Source organism: Anomaloglossus baeobatrachus, chromosome 11, assembly GCF_048569485.1.
Source record: "Anomaloglossus baeobatrachus isolate aAnoBae1 chromosome 11, aAnoBae1.hap1, whole genome shotgun sequence".
NCBI lineage: Eukaryota > Metazoa > Chordata > Amphibia > Anura > Aromobatidae > Anomaloglossus > Anomaloglossus baeobatrachus.
The window spans coordinates 168,177,266-168,204,021 of record NC_134363.1 but is presented as its reverse complement, the minus strand read 5'-3'; the positions used below and the strand labels follow the sequence as shown (position 1 = coordinate 168,204,021).

At 48.4% G+C, this 26,756-nt stretch overlaps 1 protein-coding gene across 2 annotated transcripts; it reads right to left on the bottom strand.

Moving 5' to 3' along the window:
* Window positions 1–323: 323 nt before the first annotated feature.
* On the bottom strand, window positions 324–26,756 carry LOC142257228 (indolethylamine N-methyltransferase-like). Of its 2 annotated transcripts, none has more exons than XM_075329381.1 (4): window positions 26,655–26,756; window positions 8,790–8,990; window positions 4,047–4,254; window positions 324–2,174 (listed from the first exon to the last, which is right to left on the bottom strand). In XM_075329381.1, the coding sequence occupies exons 2-4, from the start codon at window positions 8,938–8,940 to the stop codon at window positions 1,745–1,747; spliced, it is 789 nt and encodes a 262-aa protein (XP_075185496.1). In that variant the 5' UTR covers window positions 8,941–8,990; window positions 26,655–26,756; the 3' UTR covers window positions 324–1,744. The 2 variants fall into 2 exon arrangements, with proteins under 2 accessions (XP_075185496.1, XP_075185495.1); XM_075329380.1 differs by lacking the exon at window positions 26,655–26,756 and adding an exon at window positions 23,908–24,119.

The following is a 26,756-nucleotide window of genomic DNA, read 5'->3' as shown; positions in this document are numbered from 1 at the left end:
CCATGGGTTCCCGACTTAAGGCAGTGATTGCCTCCAAAGGATTCGCAACAAAATATTGACAATAAAAATATTTTGTTTGGGTTTGGTTTATTTGTCCAATTACTTTTGACCTCCTAAAATGTAGAGTGTTTGTAAAGAAATGTGACAATTCCTACAATTTCTATCAGATATTTTTGTTCAAACCTTCAAATTAAACGTTACAATCTGCACTTGAATTCTGTTGTAGAGATTTCATTTCAAATCCAATGTGGTGGCATGCAGAGCCCAACTCGCCAAAATTGTGTCACTGTCCAAAGATTTCTGGACCTAACTGTATGTCTTGGTTGTGATATATATATATATATATATATATATACACACACACACACACCCCGTATTTTTCGCTTTAAAGGACGCACCTGATTATAAGACGCACCCCCAAATTTGGTGAAGGAAAAGATAATTTTTTTCTTTTTTAATGTTAAATGGGGTCCATCTTATCATGCAAATCATATAGGGTTATGTCCCTCATAGCCCCCCATCCTAAAATTAGCCCCCCTTAATCTGGATATGGCCCCGTTATATTGAATATAGCCCCCTTGTGCTGGGACACGTCCCCCTGTGCTACCCATGGCCCCTATAGATGGCACACCTCCCCTGGGTTTGATATGGCCCCCATGTGTGCTGCCCATGGCCCCTATAGATGGCACACCTCCACTGTTAGATATGGCCCCCATGTGTGCTGCCCATGGCCCCTATAGATGGCACATCTCCCCTGTGTTTGATTTGGCCCCCATACAGCTGCCCATGGCCCCTATAGATGGCACACCTCCCCTGTGTTTGATATGGCCCCCATACAGCTGCCCATGGCCCCTATAGATGGCACATCTCCCCGGTGTTTGATATGGCCCCCATACAGCTGCCCATGGCCCCTATAGATGGCACATCTCCCCTGTTAGATATGGCCCCCATACAGCTGCCCATGGCCCCTATAGATGGCACATCTCCCCTGTGTTAGATATGCCCCCATGCTGCTGCCCATAATAAAATAAAACACTCTTTCCTTACCTTCTCAGCGCTGTCTCTCCGTGTCTCCCACTTCGCAGTTGAGCTCCGGCTTCCTTACTTCCTGGTTCTTGCTGCCGGTCATGTGATCGGCACGGCAGAGTGATATCATCTCTGCCTTATCACAGACAGCAGCAACAGGAGACTGAAGATCAGCACTGGAGGTGAGTAAAGCTTTTTTATTTTACTATGGGCAGCAGCACGGGGGCCATATTAACACAGGGGGGATCATGTGCGATCAAAGCAGGGCGTAGGCAGATATAATATGCCCCGCTGCCCCAGCCCCTTAGCGTGATGCAGTTTCAGCACCACACTGCTGGACAGCGGCTGTGCATATTATATGAGCGGGAGCAGGAGATCAAACGCTACCGCACGCAGCTGTCACCTGCCCCCAGCACCGCTCCAGAGCGGACCCTGCAGTATATATATATGTAATGTACACCCCCCCCCCGTAAATTCGGTTTATAAGACGCACCCCCTACTTCCCCCAAAATTTGGGGGAACAAAAGTGCTTCTTATAAAGCGAAAAATAGAAAAATACGGTGTATATTATATATATACATATATATATATATATATATATATATATATATATATATTTTATATCTCTATCTATATATCTAATCTATATATCATGCAAAGCAGATTTCGATAAGGATTTAAGCTCCTGTAATAACACCGGGAAGATGCTCCCTACTTCTTACTTTGGTTTTCGGGCACAAATATAATAGTAGCCTCTATAGTCACAGACGTCCATCCTTGATTGATCGTTACGCGGAGCATAGATGGCTTTTTCAATCTCGTATCCCGCCTCTTTAAACGCCTCCTCCAGCTCCTCCTTTCTTGTGGTCATACTGGAAAAATAGCGGTTACCAACATAGTAAAAAGTGGCATCTAATATACTTAAGATCAGTAAGTGGCCTCCAGGTTTAATCAGGTCTTTGAAATTTTTCAGAACATTGCAGAATGACTTTATGTCTTTACAAGGGGCTTCAAGGCAGAGACAGGTAAGGAGACAGTCAGCAGGTTGCAGAACAACGGGATCGAAAGGCTTTGTTTTCAGAGCATCACATTTCAGGACTTCTTTCACCTTACTGCGGAGCGTCTCAGCTTTTTTCTCATAATTATCCCTTGGAACACAGAAAAATAAAATTGTATTTATTCCCATATTAATATTTTTACATTTTTGAATATTTTATTAAATCAGATCTCGATTTATGAATTTTTAGAGGATATACACTTTAATATCCCATATTTTTCCACAACTCCCCCCACCATCTACTAGGGGAAAAAAAGATCCAAACCTACAGGCCCCTGTGTGAAAAAGTGACTGCGCCCTCCCCACCTCCCTATTAAAACATAAGTTAACCGTGGATTATCACAACTTGGGAAGCAGAGTTCAATTTCCTTTGCCACAGCTGTTCTCAATCAAGAAATCACTTAAACAGGACCTGCCTGACAAAGTGAAGTATACCAAAAGATCCTCAAAAGCTAAACATCATGCCACGATTTTGAGAAACAAATTAATTGAGATCTATCAGTCTGGAAAAGGTTATAAAGCTATTTCTAAAGCTTTGGGACACCAGCGATCCACAGTAACAGCCATTATCCACAAATGTGAAAAACATGGAACAGTGGTGAACCCCTTTCCCAGAAGTAGCTGACTGACCAAAATTACCCCAACAAATCATCAAATAGGTCACAAAAGACAATATTAACAATATGGACACAATTTGGAAATTTTCACTTAGGTTACAGGCCCTTGTGTAAAAAAGTGACTGCGCCCTTGCCACCCCCATTAAAAGATAAGTTAACTCTGTATTATCACAACTTGGGAAGTACAGTTCGATTTCCCTAGCCACACCCAAGCCTGATTACTGCCACACCTGTTCTGAATCAAGAAATGACTTAAACATGACCTGCCTGACAAAGTGAAGTATACCAAAAGATCCTCAAAAGCTAAACATCATGCCACGATCCTGAAAAACAAAGTAATTGAGATCGATCAGTCTGGAAAAGGTTATAAAGCCATTTCTAAAGCTTTGGGACTCCATTGAACTACAGTGAAAGCCATTATGCACAAATGTCAAAAACATGGAACAGTGGTGAACCTCTTTCCCAGAAGTGACTGGCTGACCAATATTACCCCAACAAATCATCAAAGAGGTCACAAAAGACAATATTCACAATATGGGCACAATTTGGAAATTTTCACTTAGGGTGTACTCACTTTTGTCCTTGGAAATTAGACTGAAGTCAGATGTCATCAGGTTTTTGCTATGTAATCTGACAGCAGCATGATGTAGGGGCCAAGACACGGATTCCACAGAGACAGTATATCTCTTTGTTTACTGGGTGCAGCAGTTGTGAGAGTGAGTTTTTTCGGCTGCGGATCTAGGAATGCTGAGCTGTGTATAACCCCGCCCACATCACTGATTATTAATGATTGAAAATGGCTAATCAGTACTGGGGGTGGGGTTGTACTAGGAGGCACAAGGCCAGTTGTCCTGTAGTGATAATCTCCTACTGATAAAACACAGAGCCCAGTAAGTGACATCACTGGAATCAGGGTCTCTGCATTATACTGCTCTCAGATTACATAACAAAAACCTGCTGACAGATTCTCTTTAAAGGGGAATTTCGACAACTTTTCTTGAATTTATACATGACCTGAGGGGGCTTTAAAAATGATAAATAGAACAAATTTGATTACTATACCGCTGGCTGAATCCCCTACTCGTCTGCACAACCTGCCCTTACACTCCTGGCAGTATGTGACAACTGCAGCTAATTAGTGGCGGCAGTGATGATGCATTGGTTGACATTGTGGCCAGGTCACTAATTGGCTGCAGCAATCCCAGACCAACAACTCCCGAAAGAGGAGACCGACGGGGGACCCGGCCAGCGGCACATTATGGCAATAGGCAAATATGTGCTATTAGCTTTCTAAACACGCGCTGACCACATAGAAAGCCCCTTTAAGTTAGGAATCATCCTCATACCCGTCTCCTTCCAGCTCACACACTCGTTTTATAGCTGCAGTCCAATCAAAAGCATCCGGATCCTTCTTCAGCCATTTTTGCAAAGCGGCACGATTCTGCTCCAGGAAATCAGAGGTGATAATTTTATCAAACACTTCGCAAGCAGAAAGTAGGTGATAAATGGTGGGTCCAGCGCCAAAGTCAATGAGAGTATCTCCTTTTACTCCACCTTTGAAAATGAATAATAATGAATAAATAAATAATTAAATAAGGAATTGTAAAAAAAAAATAAAAAAAATTATATATATACTGTATATATACGGCTCAAAAAAATAAAGGGAACACTAAAATACCATTTTGTTGTTTAAGTGTTCCCATTATTTTCTTTGAGCAGTATATATATATATCACAAGATCACAAGAACACAGAGTTTGTGTAGTGCGACCCCGGTAACTGTGTACAATGTAGAAGATAGGGATTAAGTTTGGAAATGGTACCGTACATGTAATAAATACATCATAACACGGTCACTCGTCCTCAGTAGCCGTTTGTGAATTCTAGCGGGTAGGACAGATTATATCTTTCAGATCCGTGGGGTCTGACCACAGGAAGAGGGACTGAAAGGACCCCCATTATGATGCCTATATACTACTACTGTATAGTAAAAGTTTTTGCCCAGGGTCATTTTACTTACAGGTTTAGCTGCAATACCAGGAACAGCAGAGGGACAAGGGTGGCGCTGTTTGCCTAACTGGACACATAGGTTTTAGGAGCAGGTCTGCTTTACAAACACCTGAAATATTACTTAAAACACTCCTCCTATTCATTTCGATGGTAATCCATTTTGCTGCTCATACGTTCAAAGTATATGAGGTTTCGTTGTTTTTTTCTTTCTTTTTTTTCTCTCTGCTTCAGATTTTGAAAAGCGTTTACTGGAACAAAGAAAGTGCGTGTCACGATGGTTTCTCTGGTGTCTGGGAGCAGCACAGGCAGACTCAGGTGTCGACCTGCTGTGTGCTGATTCATAGGCAGGCTAACAGGAGTTAATCTGTGCTGGTCTGCTTGCTCCTTTGGTCGCATGTTGTGGGGAGGCCTATCACATCTGCTCCCCTCCTATTTATCTGCTCCCCTCCTATTTATGCTGGTTGAAACTGTCCACCTATGCCATCTATAGTTTATTCTGTGTTGGTCTGTGAGGTGTGGTGTTCCAGACTTACTGGTGAAAGTTGTGCTCATTGCTTGATGCAGTTGTGGAGTTTACCCCTGCTGTTTTGTAGCTTCCTTCATGCTCTTATTTTTTTCTCCTGAATAGAGATTCAGGAGTGTGTGTGTGTGTGTATGTGTGTATATGTGTGTGTATATATATGTGTGTGTATATATATGTGTGTGTATGTGTGTGTGTGTGTGTGTGTGTATATATGTGTGTATATATGTATGTATGTATGTATGTATGTATGTGTGTGTGTGTGTGTGTGTGTGTGTGTATGTATGTGTGTGTGTGTGTGTGTGTGTGTTATGACAGAGTTTTGATTTTCCCTTGTCTGTCTTTATTTGTGGATTTCATCACACTCCTGTTCTGTCCCTACCTGCCAGGAGGGGGAATCAGATCAGGAGCAGGGCCAGGAAGGAGACTGGCATCTCCACTATTAGGAGTATCCCTGAGATTAGGGATTGCATAGAGCCCCTTAGCTTTAGGGACAGAATAGGAGCCCCGGTTCCCCTCTATCCATAGTCTTCTTGACATGCACAATGCCTCTCTGGGGGAAAAAAAACTCATAAAACTTTGCTTGGAGGAATTTTGAAAATATACCTATAAATTCACTTTGCTTCCCATTACCGGCTGCAGATATAAATTGGGTTTTTATTGCATGGAGACTGTTCTGCGGTTCTCAAATACTTAATGTTACGGACTCTGATCACCATAAAAGTTGGTTTATTATTAATCAAAATTAACGTTGCCCCAGGCTCATCACGCTGTGCCACATCATGGATTTGAACGCTTCTATACAAAAAAGAAGAAAAAGGGAAGGATCTGCATTCTTGGGCTCTGCAGATCGGCTCTGATTCATTTGATTTTCACTCTTATTTTCTTTATTTATATTTTATTTTATTTATATTCTTTATTTTCTGATTTTCAACTGCTAAACAGAATTCTAGTTTTCATTAGAGGGGGGCACACAAGTTGAGTCTACGGGTGTCCGTCCCCTGCAGCAAAAAAGCAAAAATTCTGTTCGGGGAGAGGGAGGGGTTAAGGGTCCCCTCTTTTTTTTTTTTTTTTTTTAATTTTCTATATAAGTACACCAGCCCCCTCAGGTCTGAGATATTGATTTAGTAATGTATATAAATTGCTATTGTGAAATCCAGTTACTGATACTATTTAAAAGATTTGCAATAAATACGGTATGTACAAGTAGCAATTTTTTATCTGGTGTAAATGCCGCCGGCCTACTGAATCTGGAGTTGTTTTTGGGGGTTTTTGGGTTCCTCTCCGCTCACAGGGACCTTTTTCCTTGCATATAAATCTAGTCTTGTTACCAAGTGGGTGTGATCATCAACTCTTTATGGGCATCTTCTGTATAATCACACGTACTTGGTTTGCAAGAATATTTACAAACAGTGAAAAAAGGGAAATGGAGAGGTGCAGGAAAAAAAAGAAGAATAACAGCTCCAGATTCAGGATCACAGAGGCTTTTATAGCAGTTAAAGGAGTTGTCCGACATAAACTTTTGGTAAGCTAATCTGTGCTGTATTGTCATATAAAACACCCCTACATTGTTATTTTTTGTTTTCTAACTTTTGTTCCTCTTGAATTCACCCTTTATTCTCTGCAGCTCCTTGTTTTTATTCAGCACAAGCAAACTGACCACTTCCTGTGCAAAACCTCAGTCAGAGCTGGCACCGCCCGGCCTCAGTGTCCAGCCCCACCCCAGTGTCCAGCCCCACCCCAGTGTCCAGCCTCGCCCTCTGCCCGTCCCCTGCACACACATTCCCTGTCAGTATTCAGCCTCAGCACTGACCTGTTATCACTACAGCATTGCAAATAACAGCCCCACATCAGGCTCTGCACCGCACACCTCATCGGGCTCTGCACCGCACACCACATCGGGCTCTGCACCGCACACCACATCGGGCTCTGCACCGCACATGCACATCGGGCTCTGCACCGCACACGCACATCGGGCTCTGCACCGCACACCACATGTGGCTCTGCACACCACACACACACATATGGCTCTGCACCACACACACGCACATATGGTTCTGCACCACACACACACGCACACATATGGCTCTGCACACCACACACACACATATGGCTCTGCACCACACACACGCACATATGGTTCTGCACCACACACACACGCACATCGGACTCAGCACCGCACACCTCATCAGGCTCTGCACCGCACACCACATCGGGCTCTGCACCGCACACCTCATCAGGCTCTGCACCGCACACCACATCGGGCTCTGCACCGCACACCACATCGGGCTCTGCACCGCACATGCACATCGGGCTCTGCACCGCACACGCACATCGGGCTCTGCACCGCACACCACATGTGGCTCTGCACACCACACACACACATATGGCTCTGCACCACACACACGCACATATGGTTCTGCACCACACACACACGCACATCGGACTCAGCACCGCACGCGCACATCGGACTCAGCACTGCACGCGCACATCGGACTCAGCACCGCACGTGCACATCGGGCTCTGCACCGCACACGCACATCGGGCTCTGCACCGCACACGCACATCGGGCTCTGCACCGCACACGCACATCAGGCTCTGCACTGCACACGCACATCAGGCTCTGCACCGCACACACACAGAGCTCTGCACCGCACACACACAGGGCTCTGCACCGCACACGCACACCTATGGCTCTGCACCGCACACGCACACATATGGCTCTGCACCGCACACACACACGGCTCTGTACCGCACGCGGCGCTCTGCACTGACCCCCACCATCCCCATCCCCATCCCCATAGGGAACACATGTAGGGAGTACATACTCACCCGTCCTCGGTCCCCGCCGCTCCTGCACGTTCGCATGCTGTCTGTGCTCTGGTCATATCAGCACAGTAGTGACGTCACCGCTGTGCTGAAGAGAGCACAGACAGCGGAACAGTGATGAGAAGCTGCGCTGCTTCTCATCAGCACTTTCAAATGTACCGGCATCTGTGATCTGCGATGCCGGTACATTTGAATGTGTGATCCTGAGCAGGGGGCCCGGTGCTGGAGCTGACACCACGGCAGCCGCCGCCAGGCCCCTCCCCCAGGTCACGGACCCCACAGCAGTGCAGGGGGAGGTTGCGGGGAGAGTAAGAGTTGCGGGGGAATGTATGGGAGGGTGCAGGGAAGGGGGGTGGGGCTCATCGCACTGTACAGCCCAGCAGGGAGGCGACATGCTGTTCCAGATTTGCATGTCAACATGGTCCTGCCCATGTTGACATGAAATGACCGGAAGCAGCAAAATCGCGGCAGGAGCGGTCACATGACCACTCTGAGCCGGGGAGAGGGGCTGACAGCAAGGCAGGTAAGTGCTCACTACCTACTTACCTGCCCCAATGTAGCCCAATAGGGTAATAAAAAAAAAAAGTCAAAAGAAGCTGGATAACCCCTTTAAGCAATTACATGTTATTGACAGGGTCTCCAAGTTTAAGCTCTAATATAAAGCTTGATCCCAACATTCAGGTTCTGTAGCAATAATCCCAAAACAACAATCATTTCAGTATTGTCATTACCTGTAGTGAACGTCTCATGAAGGTTCCTCAGTACAAAATCTGTCCATTCTCCACAAATTACGCCTTCCCCTTCTTTGTAGTACGTCTGAAAATAATCCGAGGCGCTAAAATCATCGATGTAGGATTGCTGACTGCTAAAAGGGGTCTCCATGTCATCCTTTTCTCAGGATCTCTGTATTGTAGATACTTTGGATTATAATCCTACGTATAAAATAAAACCTTTAATTCTTATCCCAAACAAATCACCACAACGATACGTATAAGAAATGGTGAAAGTAGAAGGGATTTTGCTAAATTAACTTAATCAATGAAGGGAATCTGTCATCCGGTTTTTGTTAATCTGAAAGCAGCATGATGTAGGGGCTGAGACCCTGATTCCAGCGGAGTCACTTACTGAGCTGTTTGCTGTCATTTTTATAAAAACACAGTTTTCTCTACCGCAGTGTCATGGTCATCTCCCTCTGTTTGGAGACTAGTGACAGCATTAGGACTGGAGTCTCTCATCTCCATCTGGAACTCTATATTTAAATGTTGTTTCGTTTCTCTTGGTGCTAGCAGCTTCCCAGAAGTGCATGTCAGCTGCAGCTGCTCTGTAGCCACACCCCTAGGGGTTTAAGTAGCTAGGTTTCCCAACAGTCTTTGCTGTAATATAAATCCATTTATATTCTGGCTGCCTTGGTGGAAGGAGCTGCTGTGGATTCTTCCTGAGGTTGTATCTTCTCCATTCTGTTTTTTTGTCCCATTTATCTCACCTTTCCTCTTATTGTATTAGTGCAGCGGTGGGTCTAGTGTATCTTACTAGAGTTGAGCGAGTACCTAACTATTCGTAGTCGCTATACTCATAATGAGTACTGTCTAATACTCGCGTATCCATTCGAAATAGTGCGTGCAATGTAAGTCAATGGAGAAAACCTCCCAATGTAACGAGTAACATGAATTCCACACTGTTCACTACTCGCACAAATAGTATGACATTCAGGTTACTCATTACTTTGCGAGTATTCCCCATTGACTTGCATTGCACACGCTATTTGGAACGAATACGTGAGTATTAGACAGTACTCATTATGAGTATAGCAAGTACAAATAGTTAGGTACTAGCTCAACTTTATACCTTACCTTCCCACTCACTAGCCAGGATTATTGTAAGGTCACTCAGGGCTGCAGGTTCCTGCTTAACAACAGGTGAGAAACCTGTATAGGGTCTGGCTAGGAGTGCAGGGTACAGTGGCAGGTAAGGGCAGGGGGGTCCATCTACCCTCTCTCTAGTGCCAGTGTCGCGGGCGGGGGGGGTGCGCCGCTGCTCGCGCTGCACGCACGGGTCCGGCGCTGCTGCGATGGCTGCTCGGTGGCTCGAGCGGTGGGCCGGATCCGGGGACTTGAGCGGCGCTCCTCGCCCGTGAGTGACAGGGGTAGTTTGGTTTGGGGGATTTTGTCCGTGACGCCACCCACGGTTTGTGGTGAAGGTGGGCACCACCGCTGCTGGTGACGGGGATCCCGGGAGCGTTGTTAGGGAGCAGCTGAGATGTTTTCCCCCTCCGTGGGTAGGGGTTGGTGGTCCCGGGGCCCGGTGAGGTGACGGGGAAGCAGGGCTGGCGAGGTGCAGGGTCGCGGGGACAGCGCGGCGCGGTGCCGGATGGCACTGGTGTACTCACTCAGCAACAGATACACGCAAAGTCTCTGGTAAACCAAACGGCTGGATGGACGGGTCCCGCAGCCGGCTGCTGTGGCTTCTCCCGGACAGTTGATGGCGGCTGTCTTTCCCTGCACCTGTTTATGTGTTCGGCTCTGATGGCTTTCCACCGGTAACCCGCTCCCCAGCGTATAGGTGCCGGAGGAGCCCCTTTTGCCCGCAGGCTCTGGCCCTTGGAACTCTAGCTGTGGCGGTAGCTGTATTTCCTTTCTCTGGTCGGACGGTTTCTATCGGGTCTTGGCTGCTAGGAAACCCCTGGGGTTCTGGTCACTGATGGATTTGACCTTTAACGGCGGCTCCAAGCCTGGTCGGGGTCCGCAGGCCCTGCCTGTGTGTGCTGGCTTCACTTCGCTCCCCGGTTCAGTACCGGCGGGCCACCGCCCGTCCCCGGTCCTACGGTTCCGCGTTGATCGGCCTCTCCTGCAGACGGCCACCACCGTCTGCCAACCTTGCAGTATGTGTCCGGGCCACGCACCCGGACACGGTCAGTTTGCTCCTCCACTACCACCTCTCTAACTGATCTGCCTTCCTTTTCCCGCCTCCAGGACTGTGAACTCCTCAGTGGGTGGGGACAACCGCCTGGCTCCACCCCACCTGGTGTGGACATCAGCCCCTGGAGGGAGGCAACAAGGATTTTGTGTCTGGCTGATGTGCCTGTCTTAGGGTGGGGGTGTGTGTTGCAGTACCTGTGACGACCTGGCTTGCCCAGGGCGCCACACCAGGGACTACCGTTGTTATTGTATTTCCAGTGTCCCCCTTGCTAGTGGTGTTGTTGTGGTGTGTTTTTCATGGTGCGTCAGACATCTGTTAGTCTGAACGCACATGCCATGTACATAGCGTGACACGCAGATCTAGCAAAGCTCTGTATAACCCTGCCCACATCTCTAATTGGCAGATTTCTGCCAATGCACACAGAAAACTGCCAATCAGTGGTGTAGACAGGGTTATACAGAGCAGGAGTACTACATGGCACCAGACACCTAGTCCTGTAGTGATAACCTCCTGCTGATAAAACACTGATTTTACTGAGACAACAACACAGTCTAGTAAGTGTCACATGGCTGGAATCAGTTTCTCAGCCCTTACATCATGCTGATCTCAGTTTACATAGCAGAAAACTGCTGACAAATTATATTTCAATGACCCCTGTGTGGTACCAAAGTAGTCTGATTGCTCTGTACAACCCTTCTATTACCAAAATCAATGGTGGTCTAAGGCCAGACTTCAGTAAAGTGATTTCACTTTATTTACAAGATATCAGAAAATCATTTTACTTGCAGTTCTCCTTTAAAAAAGGTAAATAGAGAATGTAGATGACAAAAAAAAACCAAAAATCAACAACAACGAAAAAACTTCAAATGTGAATCTAAAATAAAAATGCTAAGAAGATAAATTGACAGAAACTCAGAGCAAGATACAGGTTTTCTCCAAGATGATAAATGGGGAGGCTCCTTTAGATGGGGCTTAAAAAAATAAACAAAAACACAAAAAAACAAAAAAACAACAAGCAAAAAGAAAAAAACAAAACAAAATCAAGCAAAAAAAACAAAACAAACCAAAAACAGCGAAAACAAGCAAAAACAAAAAAGAAAAAACAAACAAAAAAAACCAAACAAACAGAGCAAAACAAATAAAAAAAAACAAAAAAAAACAAAAATTGGCCAGCCCCTCCAAAAGGAAAAAAACAAGTGTGAACAGGTGCAAGCTGCTATGATGTAAAATATACATGTAAAATAATACAGGGACCTCTGTGAGTGCCAAGATATATGCAACCACTTAGAATATGGAGTTTGGACGGCTTTCATACGGCATAGTCCACATGTTTGAGGTCCGCAGCCTGCACATTCCCTGGATCGCTTACGTTGGGACAGAGCCAGGCTTCAGAGGAGGACATATGCGTTTTCCTTCTAGTGAATAGCAGAGAATTACAAACTGGAAAAATACTTAAAGCCGCACTCCAGTGTTTTTTTATTGCACGACTGTAGTGGAGCTATAAATCTCAGCCCCCTGGTCATATACTGACCCTCCGCCGTCTTTGTTTTTTATCGCCGCTGCTCCGGTTTGCCTTTTTTTGTGCACACTACATCCGATAATGTTGTTTTTACCCCAAATAGGACATAAATTAAAAGTAAAAAAAAATTTAAAAAAACACACCAGGCAACAGCCAACAAGGGTCAGATAACAAATGCACTTTTGTGGCGCTCCTGAGGCTTCCGTCGCCACAGAGATATTACACCTCCGCCAGAGGTGTGGTATCCCATCCTGGGTAAGAATGGGGTCAACTGCCGGTGTACAGACAAAACTTGCACACACACCAATTGGCAGGCATACACCGGGTCAGGGATAGTGGCAACAATCCCCATAGATTTAGTCATGGGGCCGTAAGTGCCATTTCTGGAGTGGAGAAGGGTGCAGCCGAGCGTTGGGGGACGAACGCTTGAGAGCAGACACGAGCGGCAACCGGGAAGGCTGCAGGAGCACAATGGCAGGGTGCTCAGGACCCAGTACACCCGGGGAGGCATGGGAGGAAGAGTGCGATCCAGGCATGAACTACCGGATGATGGAGATGTGGCAGCTGGCCCGCCAGTTGCGGAAGCTCGTAGAGGACGCCGAGCGGCAGGCGGGAAAAGGCACTTGAACCGGAGTGCGCAGGCGACCGCCAGGTTGTATCTAGTGGAGCAGAGAGCCAGGAGTCCCAGACCGCTGCAACCAGACCGGGTAAGGGAAACATCACCCCCGCCGAGCTAGACACGGGATCTCCCGCAGCGCTCCTGCCTAGTCCCCCTGCTGGTGAGCCAGAGGCTGCTGCGGATTGCCTAAAGGCCTGGGCTGCCGTCGCGGAACCCGGTAGCGGATGCACGAGCCCCGGCAGGCAGAGCCCCGATCTCCTCCTGGGGCCCTTACCCAGCCCTCCCACTGGGGAGCCCGGTGCAGTCTCACCCGGAGTAAATTGGGACGCCACACCGGTCTGCGAGAGTGGACTGGCGGTACCCTTACGGCCGGAGATGACCAAAGTGGCCACGACCCTGGTGTGCCAGCGGCAGATAGAGCAGTTCAGGTTGGAACGAGAGCGCCGGGAGGCGAATTGGGCCAAGAAGGAGGCTGCCAACCTGGGCCAGAATTCCGGAAGGCGAAGAGAAGCAAGCACGGCCCAATCCGGAAGGGCCAAATTATAGACTTTGACTTAGAGAGAGGCTGGGGCTTTATACGCGAGCCTGGTCTGGGCAAGGACATCTTTGTGTCCCACCGGGACAAAGAAGAGCACCTACATCAAGGCCACCCAGGGCGCAACGTCAAAATCGGCGACCGGGTCGAGTACACCCGCTTAATGGGGACCCGAGGGTGGTATGCCCTGGATGTGCATGTCCACCGGGAGGATGCAGCACCAGTCCCTCTTCTTGCAGCCCTAGCTTGAGCATCACAAGTCAAGGGACTCAAACCAACCTGGCATTGGCATTTGTGCTGCCAGAAGATGAGCCCGAAGATTGCTAAATGAACAGACATTTCATGTAAATAGTCCCTCTTCAGCCCCCTCCCTTTGTTCTTTTTGAAGAAGCCACCCTTTCCTGAATCCTTGGCCCCTGTTCTTTTTGAAGATGTCCCTACCCCCCCACTGTTTATGTTTACCGGGCCACTGGACTTAAGGTGGTCGGCGGTTATATGTATATCGTGTGTTTTCAGTGATATAAATAATTATGTTGATGGACAACTGGGCCACTGAACTATGTGTGGCCAGGACTCTAATATGTAAATAGTTGCACCAGTTGTGCACCCTACCAGAATTATGGTGGGAAAGTATTCCACAGCACTTGTGCATTTGGACAGTAAAGTGCACCAAAGACTCTAAAGTTTAAAATGTTTTGCAACATTCAAGAAAAGTGCCTCCCATAAAGGGATGAAAAGTTTATTGCTATTACAGCATACAAAAATTTTGCAGTTAACACCACTGTATTTTTGTTTCAGCCCGCGGACGTGCTGGGATTTGCTGTGGGGGAGTGTGGCGCCCCTGAGGCTTCCGTCGCCACAGAGATATTACATCTCCGCCAGAGGTGTGGTATCCCATCCCAGGTAAGAATGGGGTCAACTGCCGGTGTACAGACAAAACTTGCACACACCAATTGGTAGGCATACACCGGGTCAGGGATAGTGGCAGCAACCCCCATAGATTTAGTCATAGGGCCGTAAGTCCCATTGCTGGTCCCAATGGTGTGGGTGGGGCCTAGTCAGTGGGTGTGTGGGAGGAGTCAGCAAGTGAGAGTAGACAAAGGGAACTAGGAAGTTCAAGTTTAGTCAGAAGAGTAGTCTGTCAGAGACAGCGAGTGAGTGAGGAGGTGGGCTGTCAGGAGAGGACAGCAGACAGAAAGGACAGAGACAGAAGGAGGTTCCTGGTGAAGATCTTGGGGTCTTGTTGGGCCCAGGTGACACCCAAAGAAAGAAAGGATTCCAGGGCCACGGAAGGGCCATAGTCCCGTGACCTGTTCCACTGACAACATCGGGTGGAGGGATCTGGCTGCATTCAGGGACAGTCCCTAGACAGAGGGAAGAAAGACAATTCCTCAAAAGTAACTCCGAAGGCCTGGGAGATCGTTGCAAGCGCCATGGGCCACTACCCGCCACAGATCCCCTGTGAAGGGGGCAAGATACGACTGAGGTCAGCCCCCTTTGTATAGGCCCTGTGGTGGAGGCCAGAGACCAGCTAAATCAGTCGAAGGCTAGGAAGCCAGTCAGAAAAGGACACAAACAAACAAAAGGGGTACACCGGGACTGACCCTTGACCTATCCGGGATCGGCGGCGGCCCCGGACAGCGGATCCTGGCATTCCGTGGGTAACCGGTCAACTGCAGTACTGAGACTGAAGAGTGAGTAAAACATCTTGACTGCAAGCCCTGTGTAGTCTGGTTTATCTGCACTTCATCATTAAACACCATAGACTTTACCAAGCACCCAAATGTTGCCCAGGGGTACCCGCTGTACCTGTGGAGAGCAAGAAAGACCTTAGCTGCCATAACATCAACCCCAGAGGTCCCTCCCAGCAGCTGCGGCTTCATAGCTGCAAATTACCACAGGTGGCGTCACGAATCTTAAATAAACATTATCATCACCTCCCCAATATCGCCACATTTTAATTGACTCCACCAGGGTCACGGAGTCGGGCCCCGCCACTGCTGACTACCCCGGATTAGTCCGGCCCGACACCGAGTCACCTAAGGCCCTGTGGTGGGTGAGTCACTTGCAGGAAGCAGCAGCCCCCACAATAAAGGCGGGGGCAACACAGGTGCAGAATACCGATGAGACAACCACTCTCAGCCTACCATATCATGGAGGGGGTGGCTGCTGGTATTAGACACACAGATGAGGTTTGTATAGGGCACCAGTCACACAGGCACATGCAATGAACAGTGTACTGATAACGCCCATACTAATGTGAGATATTTGTTCATATTTTGACCAAAATACGTACCTGTGTGACTGGCGCCCTATGCAAACCCCATCTGTGTGCTTGTTTAATACCAGTAACCACGCCATCCATGATATGATAGGCTGAGTGGTTGTATCATCAGTATTCTGCATCTGTGTTGCCCCCCACCTTTATCATGGTGGGCTGCTGCATCCTGATAGTGCATTTGCTTTTAGAGCCTTGTTGCATTGCCAATGTATGTAAAGTGCTGTGGAATTGATAGCGCTATATAAATGAATACAATTATTATGAATTATTATTATTATGGCTGTTTCTGGTGAGTTGTCACCCCCAGTGGGAGCAAGAGACTGCAAGCGGCTTGAACGGGGCTGAGTACCTGAGCACAGCGATGCTCGCTTGAGTGGTTAACATGTAATGTGGTGAAGAGTTAGGCCCATCTCTGCATCTGTACCTGGCACACTTATGGCCTGTAACTGTAAATGCTTTGTATAGTTGGCAAGCAGGTGGCAGTGTTGCAGTGTGCATGACCTGGTTAGGCAGGAAGAGGAGAACAGGGACTATATAAGGGAAAGTTAAGGAGAGGTAAGGAGGAGAGTCCCCAGGAAGATGAAGCTGTAGGAATCCCCCTATTTTGATGATTTGGACCCTATGGGTCACCCCCACGGCTGCGAAGTGTGGGTTTCTGTCCAAATTGTGGAACCGCGTCCCCCACAGAGAGGGGTTTAGTCAGACGTTAAGAAGCCCCACTCACAGAAAGGTCAGTGCGCCCCCTGGTAGTGGGGTATGTCTGGATGGCCTGGCATGAAGGAGAGACCCCTGTGCGGATATGAAGTGTAGTGAGGGAAGGAGGAGCCCGGGTGTCAGAGATACTGATTGCTGTGAAATTATGTCAAGTGGGAAGAGTAGAAGGAACCCCCATGAGACGGTTACCGGTGCCGGCAGGATGCGGACCAAGGTGTTGTGAAGATTCCAGAAAGTTAATGTGTTTAAGAAATAACTGAGACTGGACTTTATTCTCTGAAGAAGTGAGAGACTGTGGTGTCGTCTGAAACTGTTATGGAGTCCTCCTGTGTGTGGTGCAGCAACGAGGAGGCGAGGGGTTAATGACAGGCTGTGCTCTGGTCGGTTGTTGCCCTGTATGCATAACTACTAATGCTGCCTGCCCCGTGCCCTCCACCATATTTTGTGTAGTCAGCAGGATATTCACAATACCTCGGTCCGCAGCATACATGAAAAACCTGAACTCCAAATTTGAACACTGATTATTTTTTTGGGGGAAAGTGCCTAAACTTTTACTGTTTGGGTTCGTTCCTCTCTCGTCAGGACTTCAACTGTGCCCCCTGGAGACAGCTGCAGTTTAATACAATGGTGGAGCAGAGAGCCATCACATCCCTGCTCCTCCATTACATCTGGGCATAGACTGAAGGATCTACCGGTCATGTGAAATTCTCCGGTCAAATCACTGGGCAGCAAAGATGAGCTCAGTAGCAGAGAAACAGATGTGAAAGGACACTGGCGAGTGGGACGCTTGTATGGGGGCCACTATGGGATCATCATATTGCATCAAGGAGTTTTGTGGATGTGTGCCGCCCCCGTGCCAGCAGCCGGCGCTGCTCAGGTCCGAGCCTTCAGGGGTGGTGGCTCGAGGGTCTCCAGACCCGGGGGTCTCGCGGACACGCCGAATAAAATGGGGGAGACGTAGATGTACGGGCTAGGCCCACGGTGTGTGGTGAAGTGGGACACCAACGCTGCTGTTACGGGGCGCCCGGGGGAGATGTTGTGGAGCAAGATGTTAACCCCTCCGTGGGCAGGGATGGTGGCCCCGGGACCCGATGGCTCTGGAGAAGGGGGAATGACAACCGTAAGGGAGTGCTGGTGTACTCACTGTCAGTAGTAAAATGCGCAAGTCTCTGGTAAACCAAGGTGATGGTGGGCGGTGCCGCGGCCAGTTGCGTTCGGGATCCCCCACCCGGCTGGTGGTCTCTGTCCTTCTCCTGCACCTTTTTGTGTCAAATGGAACTTCCCGGTGTAAAACTTGGGAGTCCGCTCCCGGCTGGATGTGGCCTAAGGAGCCGTGCCTGCAGACGCTGGCCCGTGGGATCTCTGGGCCTTGGCAGTGACTTTTTATCCTGAATTGGTGGGCTGTTGTCTTCTATGAGGGACTTTGGGTGGGACAGGACCTCTAGTCCTGGCCTCAATTGGTTGATTAACCAGTTCCAGTAGGTGCTGTCTTCAGGGTCTGAGTACCTCCCTTTGTGCACGGTTTTCGGTCGGGTCCCCGGTGTAGGTACCGGCGGGCTACAACCCTGTCCCAGTCCACCTCGGTTCTGCCGAGCCGTCTTCCCATCTCTTGCTGACGGAGACCACCGTCTGCCTCCTAGCCAGTGGCACCAGGGCTCCTACCCTGGTACCGCTCAACTTGAACTTCACTGCTGAAGCTACCCCTAGCTCCAGCCCACACGCCTCTGCAAACTGAACTACAAACTCATCTGTCTGTTTTCCCGGCCCGGGCTGTCTAGACTCCTCGGTGGGCGTCTTCCAACCACCTGGTTCCGCCCCCTGGTGTGTCCATCAGTCCCTAAGTGGGGTGACTAGGGTTTTAATGGTTGGCTGTGTGTTTCCTTGTGAGGGAAAGGTGTAATGCAGGGGCCTACCTGTGACTACCTGGCCCTGCCAGGGCATCACAGATGCATTATACTTGGGGGGGGGTGAGGGGGTAATTGTATTATGGGCACATTCTGTGTGTGGTGGGCACTGAGGAGGCATAATGCTGTGTGGAAACTCTAATGTGCTTCACTAGGAGTGACATTTGTGTGGGCGCATACCAATAGGTCAATAGAAACCTGATACAAGGAGCAAAATAAGGATTCATCAAGTGTTACAAACTTTTAATAAACTTTAAAATCCATCGTTTTTGGCAGCACATGTGCTCCCGAGAGTGTGACATTGTAACAGTGTGTCCCTCCCCCGCCTGTGCTCATGGTGTAATAGTCTGTCTCTCCTTTGTACTGCTTCTGGTGGGAGATTGTCATTCTCAGTATGGGACTCCTGAAATCCACAACTTGGTAGACAGAACAGAGCCAGGACGTCTAGAGTCCTTTCATGTATCAAATGTCCAGGGGAGGTGGGCCCTTCTGCCCCCCTTAGGGGCTGATCCCAGGAGAGGAGAACAATGAGACAAATGTTAGTTCAGTTAGTTGGATCTCGGCTGGAGAAGGACTAGGATCTATAGTTGAGGCTAGATCCTAGTGCCTGTGTATGGACTGTTACAGATTGGAGATTGTGTTTTGTTGTTCACCCTGTTGCTCAAGGAACTCATATAAGGACCATTGCCATTTTTTCCCTGGCATCGGAATACCGGGAGGCGCCCCTGGATCTGTTGTTTTGTTGTGGACTCCTTGCAGACTTTAAGGATTTATATTCATGTTTGCTGCTTTATCTTTGTGGTGCCAATAAAACCCTTTGGATTGTTCTTCGGCCTGGCGTCCCTTACTGCTCTGTCGCATACCCTGTCACAGACATTCTATGTGCAGAATGACTGTATTAACAGCAGACTGAGGCTCCTGTCCTAAGAAAAAGACTGATGGCACATCCTATCTTTCTAATGTGAACAGGTTCAAACTGAACGTAAAACCTAGTAACAAAAATGAGACAGTTGCACTCTGTAGTGCTAAGATATGTGTAACAATGAATATGGGAATATAGACATGCATTACTGCTATGAAAAAACATGTAAAAATTGAGATAATTAGCACACAAAACTGGCCAGTTTTATATGAGACCAACAGCCAGTGGCAAGGTGACCTTATTTTTGTTTGGTCCCTATCAAACTAATGCCTCTGTTTGGGTTAAAAAAAAAACCCCTACAATTTATGGGCGGAGAGGAACATGCACATGGAGAATTAAAATAACCTAAGGCTGAAGAGCAGGAGTGCTCAATCAGAAAGCATGACCCTGTAATCTAAGAAAAAGACTGATGACACATTCTACCTTTCTAATGTGAACAGGTGCAAACTGAATATGAAACATAGTAATAAAAAGGAGACAGCTGCAATAAATAGTGCTAAGATATGTGGAACAATGAATATGGGAATATAGACATGCATTACTGCTATGAAAAACATGCACAAATTTAGATACTTACCATACAAAAACGGCCCATTTTATGTGAGCCCAACAGCCAACGGCAAGGCGACCTCATTTTTGTTTGGTCCCTATCAAACTGATGCCTCTTTTGGGTTAGAAAAACTACAATTTATGGGTGGACAGAAACCTGCAAATGGAGAATTAAAATCGGCTGAGGCTGAAGAGCAGGAGTGCTCAATCAGAAGGCATGACCCTGTAATCTAAGAATAAAAACTGATGGCACTTTCTACCTTTCTAATGTGAACAGGTGCAAACGGAACATGAAACATAGTAACAAAAAGGAGACAGCTGCACTCTGCAGTGCCAAGATATATGTAATAATGAATATGGGAATACAGATGTGACGCCCTGGCAAAACCAGGTAGTCACACATTAGGCCCCCGCATAACACCTTCCCTCAACTAGGTCACATACAGCCGACCTGAAACCCTAGCCACCCCCCTCAGGGCAAGAAAAACACACCAGTGGGTGGGACCAGGCGGTTAGGGAATGTCCACCTAGGGGACTAGACAGCTCAGGGCGGGAAAACAGTCAGTCTAAGGCAGATCTAGTCTGTAGTTCAAGTTGAGAGTAGTGTGGGCTGGAGCTAGGTGTAGCTCCAGCAGAGGAGAAGTTCAAGTTGAACGGTGCCAGGGTCGGAGCCCTGGTACCTTGGCTAAGTGGTAGACGGTGGTCTCCATCAGCAGGAGACGGGAAAATGGTTCGGCAGATCTGAGGAGGACCAGGACAGGGTTGGAGCCCGCCGGTACCGACACCGGAGACCCGACCGGAAACCGTGCACAGAGGAGGTACTCGAACCCTGAAGCCAGTACCGAAACCAACGGCCTAGCTAATCAACCGATTGAGGGCAGGAATACAGGTCCTGTCCCAACCAAAGTCCCAAAAGCAGACAACCACCCACAGATAGGGATAGGGCAACCGCCAGGGCCCATAGATCCCACGGGTCAGCGTCAGCGGGCACGGCTCCTCAGGCACACAGCAAGCCAGGAGCGGACTCCCGTGTTCCATACCGGGAAGTCCAAACACACAGCCACAACCAGTGCAGAGGAAGAGACGGCCACCACCAGCCCGAGTGGGGGACCAGAGTACAACCGGCCGCGGCGGCCAGCAACCAGCACTTTGGTTTACCAAAATACTCGTGTGGTTCATTTACTTGTGAGTAACCAAACATCCCCTGCTACGTATGGGCGCGCAAGCCCCTGCCACCGCCATACCCTGCACAGAGACATTGGGCCCCGGGGCAACCATCCCTACCCACGGAGGGGTTAACATCCGGCTGCCATTACATCTCCCCCGGGTATCCCACAACAGCAGCGGTGGTGTCCCACTTCACCATACACCGTGGGTGTTGTCACGAACCAAATACGGTCAAGGCCATACAACTACGTCCCCCTTTTCATTCGGCGTGTCCACGTGACCCCCACGTCCGAAGGATCCCTCGATCCACGCAGTGGGTCCGGATCCAAGCAGCGCCGGCTGCTGGCAAGGGGGCGGCACACAGACATGCATTACTGCTATGAAAAAAACATTTGATAGGGACCAAACAAAAATGAGGTTGCCTTGCCGCTGGCTGTTGGGCTCACATAAAATCTGGCCATTTGTCTATTCTAAATATCTAAATTTTTTAATAGCAGTAATGCATGTCTATGTTCTGATATTCATTGTTCCACATATTTTAGGCTACTTTCACACTTGCGTTGTTTTGCATCTGTTGCTATCCATCGCCTTGAGGAAATACGGTATCCTGCAAAATAATTTGCAGGATTGCGTTTTTACCCCATAGACTTGTATGGACGACCAATTGCGACTGATGGCATTGCGTTGCATCTGCTGTGTGATGGATCTGTCGTGGAACGACTGACCGTCGGGCGGCAGGAACGCAGCATGTAGCGTTTTTTGAGCGTCAGAATCCTTTTTTTTTCACTGCGCATGCTCAGTTCTTGTGGTTAGTAATTGAAATCAATGTTTCTCTCTCTCGGTGGCCGAACGATCAACTGATCGACCGGCGGCGGCTTTTGTGAGCAATCAGCTGATCGCCCGGCTTTTGAGAGCGATTAGCTGATCGCCCGGCGGCTGGCTTTTGAGAGCGATTAGCTGATCGCCCGGCAGATGGCTTTTGTGAATGATCAGCTGATCACACGGCGGCCGGCCGGGGTGTGAACTCACAGGCACATAGTAACCAGGTCTCCCACTTTCACCTTTGAAGGGACCCCTGGGGAATCCAGGAGGGGGCGTGGCCTCCATCTCCACTCAAGTGGTGTGGTAGAGAGGCTGGTTGCTATGTTGCAGAGGCAGGCACAGAGGGGAGGTAGTGGTGAGACAATCAGTTAGTGAAGCTCAGGGAGAGGAGTCGTAAGAAGCAGACCCTGCAGGCTGTCACTAGTCAGACACCGCAGGTGCAGTGGTTGCTGGCGGGGGAGAACGGTCACCTTGTAGTGCCGCCCAGAAAACCACCTGAGGCCGGAGTGCAGAGAGGTGGCTGAGTACGGGGACTGCCAGGTGAACCAGGCCCGCACGGGGTTACAGGTCCCCAGAGCAGGGGCCCATTCAGTTGGCCTGCTCAACCTGCTGGTGAGGGCACTTCATACCCTTCACCTCATCAACACAGAGTCCGCAGCCACATAGCATCGAGAGGGCCCATAGGTGACAAGAGGAAAGCAGCCGGAGTTACCTTGTCCAGGCTACAAGCAAACGGGCCGAAAAGGGGAGAACAGGCGGAAGCAACATCCCTGGGTGACCCCGTAGGACTTCAAGTCTGGGTGACCACAAACAAAAGAGGGCTCGGAAGGCGAGTCAGCAGCCACCCCTAACTGAATAGGATAACTGAAGTGAGCACTAATATATATATTATGAGTGCAAGCCAAAAATTACATACTATATACGGATAAGGCTGCACATCAAACTTAGATAATAGTATAATGCCTCAAGCATATGGACAAATATTGAAATATACAATGAAAAATGCTACTTGCTAATTTGAACATGTGAATAATGAATTGCATACCTGCCATGAATATTAGGAAAAAGGAGATATTTAGCAATCGCATTGATCAATGTAACTGAGCCCCAAGGCCTCGTCAAGGCATATCTCTATATTGGGGTCCCTAGCTCTGTGACCCTAACTGTGTGTCATCTCATTGCAATTAAAAACTGCTATGGGTGGAGAGGGGTAACTAAGGACTTTCTTATATAGGAGATGGAAAAAACATGGCCATGTTTTTTCCATCTCCTATATAAGAAAGTCCTTAGTTACCCCTCTCCACCCATAGCAGTTTTTAATTGCAATGAGATGACACACAGTTAGGGTCACAGAGCTAGGGACCCCAATATAGAGATATGCCTTGACGAGGCCTTGGGGCTCAGTTACATTGATCAATGCGATTGCTAAATATCTCCTTTTTCCTAATATTCATGGCAGGTATGCAATTCATTATTCACATGTTCAAATTAGCAAGTAGCATTTTTCATTGTATATTTCAATATTTGTCCATATGCTTGAGGCATTATACTATTATCTAAGTTTGATGTGCAGCCTTATCCGTATATAGCAGCCACCCCTAAGTCAGCCTGAAGGAGCCTGGTTCCCCTCTTGGAGCATCACAGCATCGCCCGGGTTAACTCACCCCTGCCATCTGAAGTGAGTAAAAACCCTGAAAGACATCCCTGCTGTGCGTGTGAGTTCTTCTGCGACCTGTGGTACCACACACCTACACCGGGCCCTGAGGCCAGCCTCACTCTCGGGAGGCCACCACATCTAACTGCACCTACCATCAGCCCCAGGTGTCCCCTAAACTGCAGTGGCGGTCGCCCTGACCGCTATACCGAGAGTGGCGTCACAAATCCCATAGAAGTCAACCTACCTGTGACAAGAAGAATCCAGTACGTGGAGTCCCTGAAGACCCTGAGGCGACCTGAAGGTAACGGGGCACAGGGCGACACAACAACATCAAGGGATAGCAGTAGGGGTCAGCCCATCTCGCAGTTACTGCCAGAATTCCCAGATGGCCAGTCCAGCCTTGTTGCTGCTACAATAAAAACCCGGCACAAAAACTTCCCAGTCCACGCCATCAGTCTGGCTATAGTGTAATAATAAACAACTTGCAATACCCAGATTCCTTCACTAGGTGGCACAGGAAACAGCTTGCCTGAATTGAACTTGGAACATACAGTAGAGAAAGTATTTATCATTTATGGCTTCCTCTGTATAAACAGGGGGGGGGGGGAAGCAAAAAAAAAAAAAAGACATAAATAATCAAATAACAGCGTTTGGGTCATCATCCAGTACAGACCAGCATCTAGCCACAAAGTTATAAAATTAAAGAGTGCCAAAACTGCAATTAATTCATAGAAAAGATGCAAAATTTGCAGAATTCAAAGGAAGATTCGAATATTCTCTGAGAAATGAATGTTCCTTATTATGCTCTGCAGTCTATCCACACCTGAGAACACAATGTATATGGAATATATATGTACAAATGTATTTCAACCCTTTACCGACATGTGACATACTGGTATGTCTTATGCTGGCTCCCTGACTTTGATGCAGCAACTTTTGACCACACCAATCTATCTGCCATTACTTTTTACTCTGGCAGGAGGAGTTGTCAGAGGGGCGGGGGCAGTGAGAGACATTCAGCAGACGCCCTGGACTGAGGGCGCAGATCCCAATCCAGGACGGTCGGCTGCATCCAGGACGTTTGGGATTAGAGCTGAGCGGATTGCCTCACGGGACTCTGGTCAAGATCAGTGGTCCCCGGCGTCTGGACGGGAGGCCAGCAATCTCTCACCTTCCGGCGTCTGGTCGGGAGGCCAGCAATCTCTCACCTTCCGGCGTCTGGACGGGAGGCCAGCAATCTCTCACCTTCCGGCGTCTGGACGGGAGGCCAGCAATCTCTCATCTTCCGGCGTCTGGACGGGAGGCCAGCAATCTCTCATCTTCAGGCGTCTGGACGGGAGGCCAGCAATCTCCCACCTACCGGCGTCTGGACGGGAGGCCAGCAATCTCTCACCTTCCGGCATCTGGACGGGAGGCCAGCAATCTCTCACCTTCCGGCGTCTGGACGGGAGGCCAGCAATCTCTCACCTTCCGGCGTCTGGACGGGAGGCCACCAATCTCTCACCTTCCGGCGTCTGGACGGGAGGCCACCAATCTCTCACCTTCCGGCGTCTGGACGGGAGGCCACCAATCTCTCACCTTCCGGCGTCTGGACGGGAGGCCACCAATCTCTCACCTTCCGGCGTCTGGACGGGAGACCACCAATCTCTCACCTTCCGGCGTCTGGACGGGAGGCCACCAATCTCTCACCTTCGGTGTCCCCGACGGCTGGACAGAGTGCACCAATTTCTCCCCTTCGGCATCCCCAGCAGCTGGACGGGAGGCCGCCAACCTCTCAAATGTTTGCAAATTTTTTAAATTATTTTTTAGTAATTTTATAGGAATAAAACAATATGAATATTTGTTCACCTCTAGAATTCTGGTAAATAGCGATACCTTACTATGTACAGATGTATCTCTATGTACCTGTATATTCTGCTTCTGGGTTTCCTGCCTATACTACAGATCAGCTATGCCAAATCCTCCTACTCTATCTCCATCAGTGTGTATAGTGGCTACAGACAAGGATTTCATAGGTTCGGAGTCTGAAGGATACCAGATATGGCTATGTGCACACGCTGAAATATTGGTGCAGAAATTTTCAGCACCAAGAAATGCACCTTGTGGCAGAAAAATGCACCAAAAAAACATACATTCTTGGTGCGTTTTTGCAAAATCAATGGCTGGAAGGACTAAAAAAACAAAATACAGGAAAAAATGCCCCAAGACTTGCACACACTGAGTTTTTGGTGCAGAAATTTTTCGGCAACAACAAAACCCCCAAAAAATGCATCTTGTGGTGCACAAAAAACAACTCCTTCTTTTATGGGTACTTGTTTGTGTAATGTTTTTTTTTGTGAAATGAATGGCTAAAATGTGCGGGAGAAAAACACAAGAAGAATTGACATGCCACAGTTTTTTCTGCAAGCAAAACTGCAAGGAAAAACTAAACAACGTGTGCACAGCTCTTCAGAATTCTCATTGACTTTGAAGATGTGGGCCACAAATTGCACCAATAAATGCTTTAAAAAAAACTGCACCGTGTGCACAAGGCCTAAGAGAGCTGTTTAATTTATGAGCAGAAATATGTTGTTTCGAGGAGGAGGAGCTATGGAGCTAGGCTAGGTAAGAGGAAGTCGGGACAAAGCCCTGACTGCCGGGACAGCGGGACTGAGCTCTCAAATCGGGACAGACACACTGAATCCTGCCCAGTTGGGAGCTATGGGCAAACATGTCAGAGGAACCAACTTTACAGCTGCGGACAATAGCATATTGTTTATGTAGAATATTATGCTGGTATAACAGAATACACTGAGGACCTCCATATAACGAGTACAAGGCCACGTGGGTCAATGTGCATTGCTGTGATCACTGTACCTAAACTAGTTTCTTCGGTCTATCTTCCAGCTGACTACTCCTTACTGATGTGCCCCAGCCTGGATTTCTTCACAACGACCTCCAAAACCTTGACTCGCACTCCTAAGCCTCTTTCTGACAGGTGCCCCAGCTTACCTGCTCTGCAGAGAACTGTGCCCGCTGTTGCTTGATGTTGGAGACGTGAACTACCAGGTCTGGTCTGCACTCACCCAAATACGGCTGCTCCTCTGAGAGCCT

Coding starts and splice junctions, on each gene's coding strand:
- LOC142257228 (XM_075329381.1), bottom strand. CDS start 8,940: ATGGAGACCCCTTTTAGCAGTCAGCAATCCTACATCGATGATTTTAGC. Junction 4,255..8,789: donor TCATGAGACGTTCACTACAG/GTAATGACAATA, acceptor TCATTTTCAAAG/GTGGAGTAAAAGGAGATACT. Junction 2,175..4,046: donor TGTGAGCTGGAAGGAGACGG/GTATGAGGATGA, acceptor CTGTGTTCCAAG/GGATAATTATGAGAAAAAAG.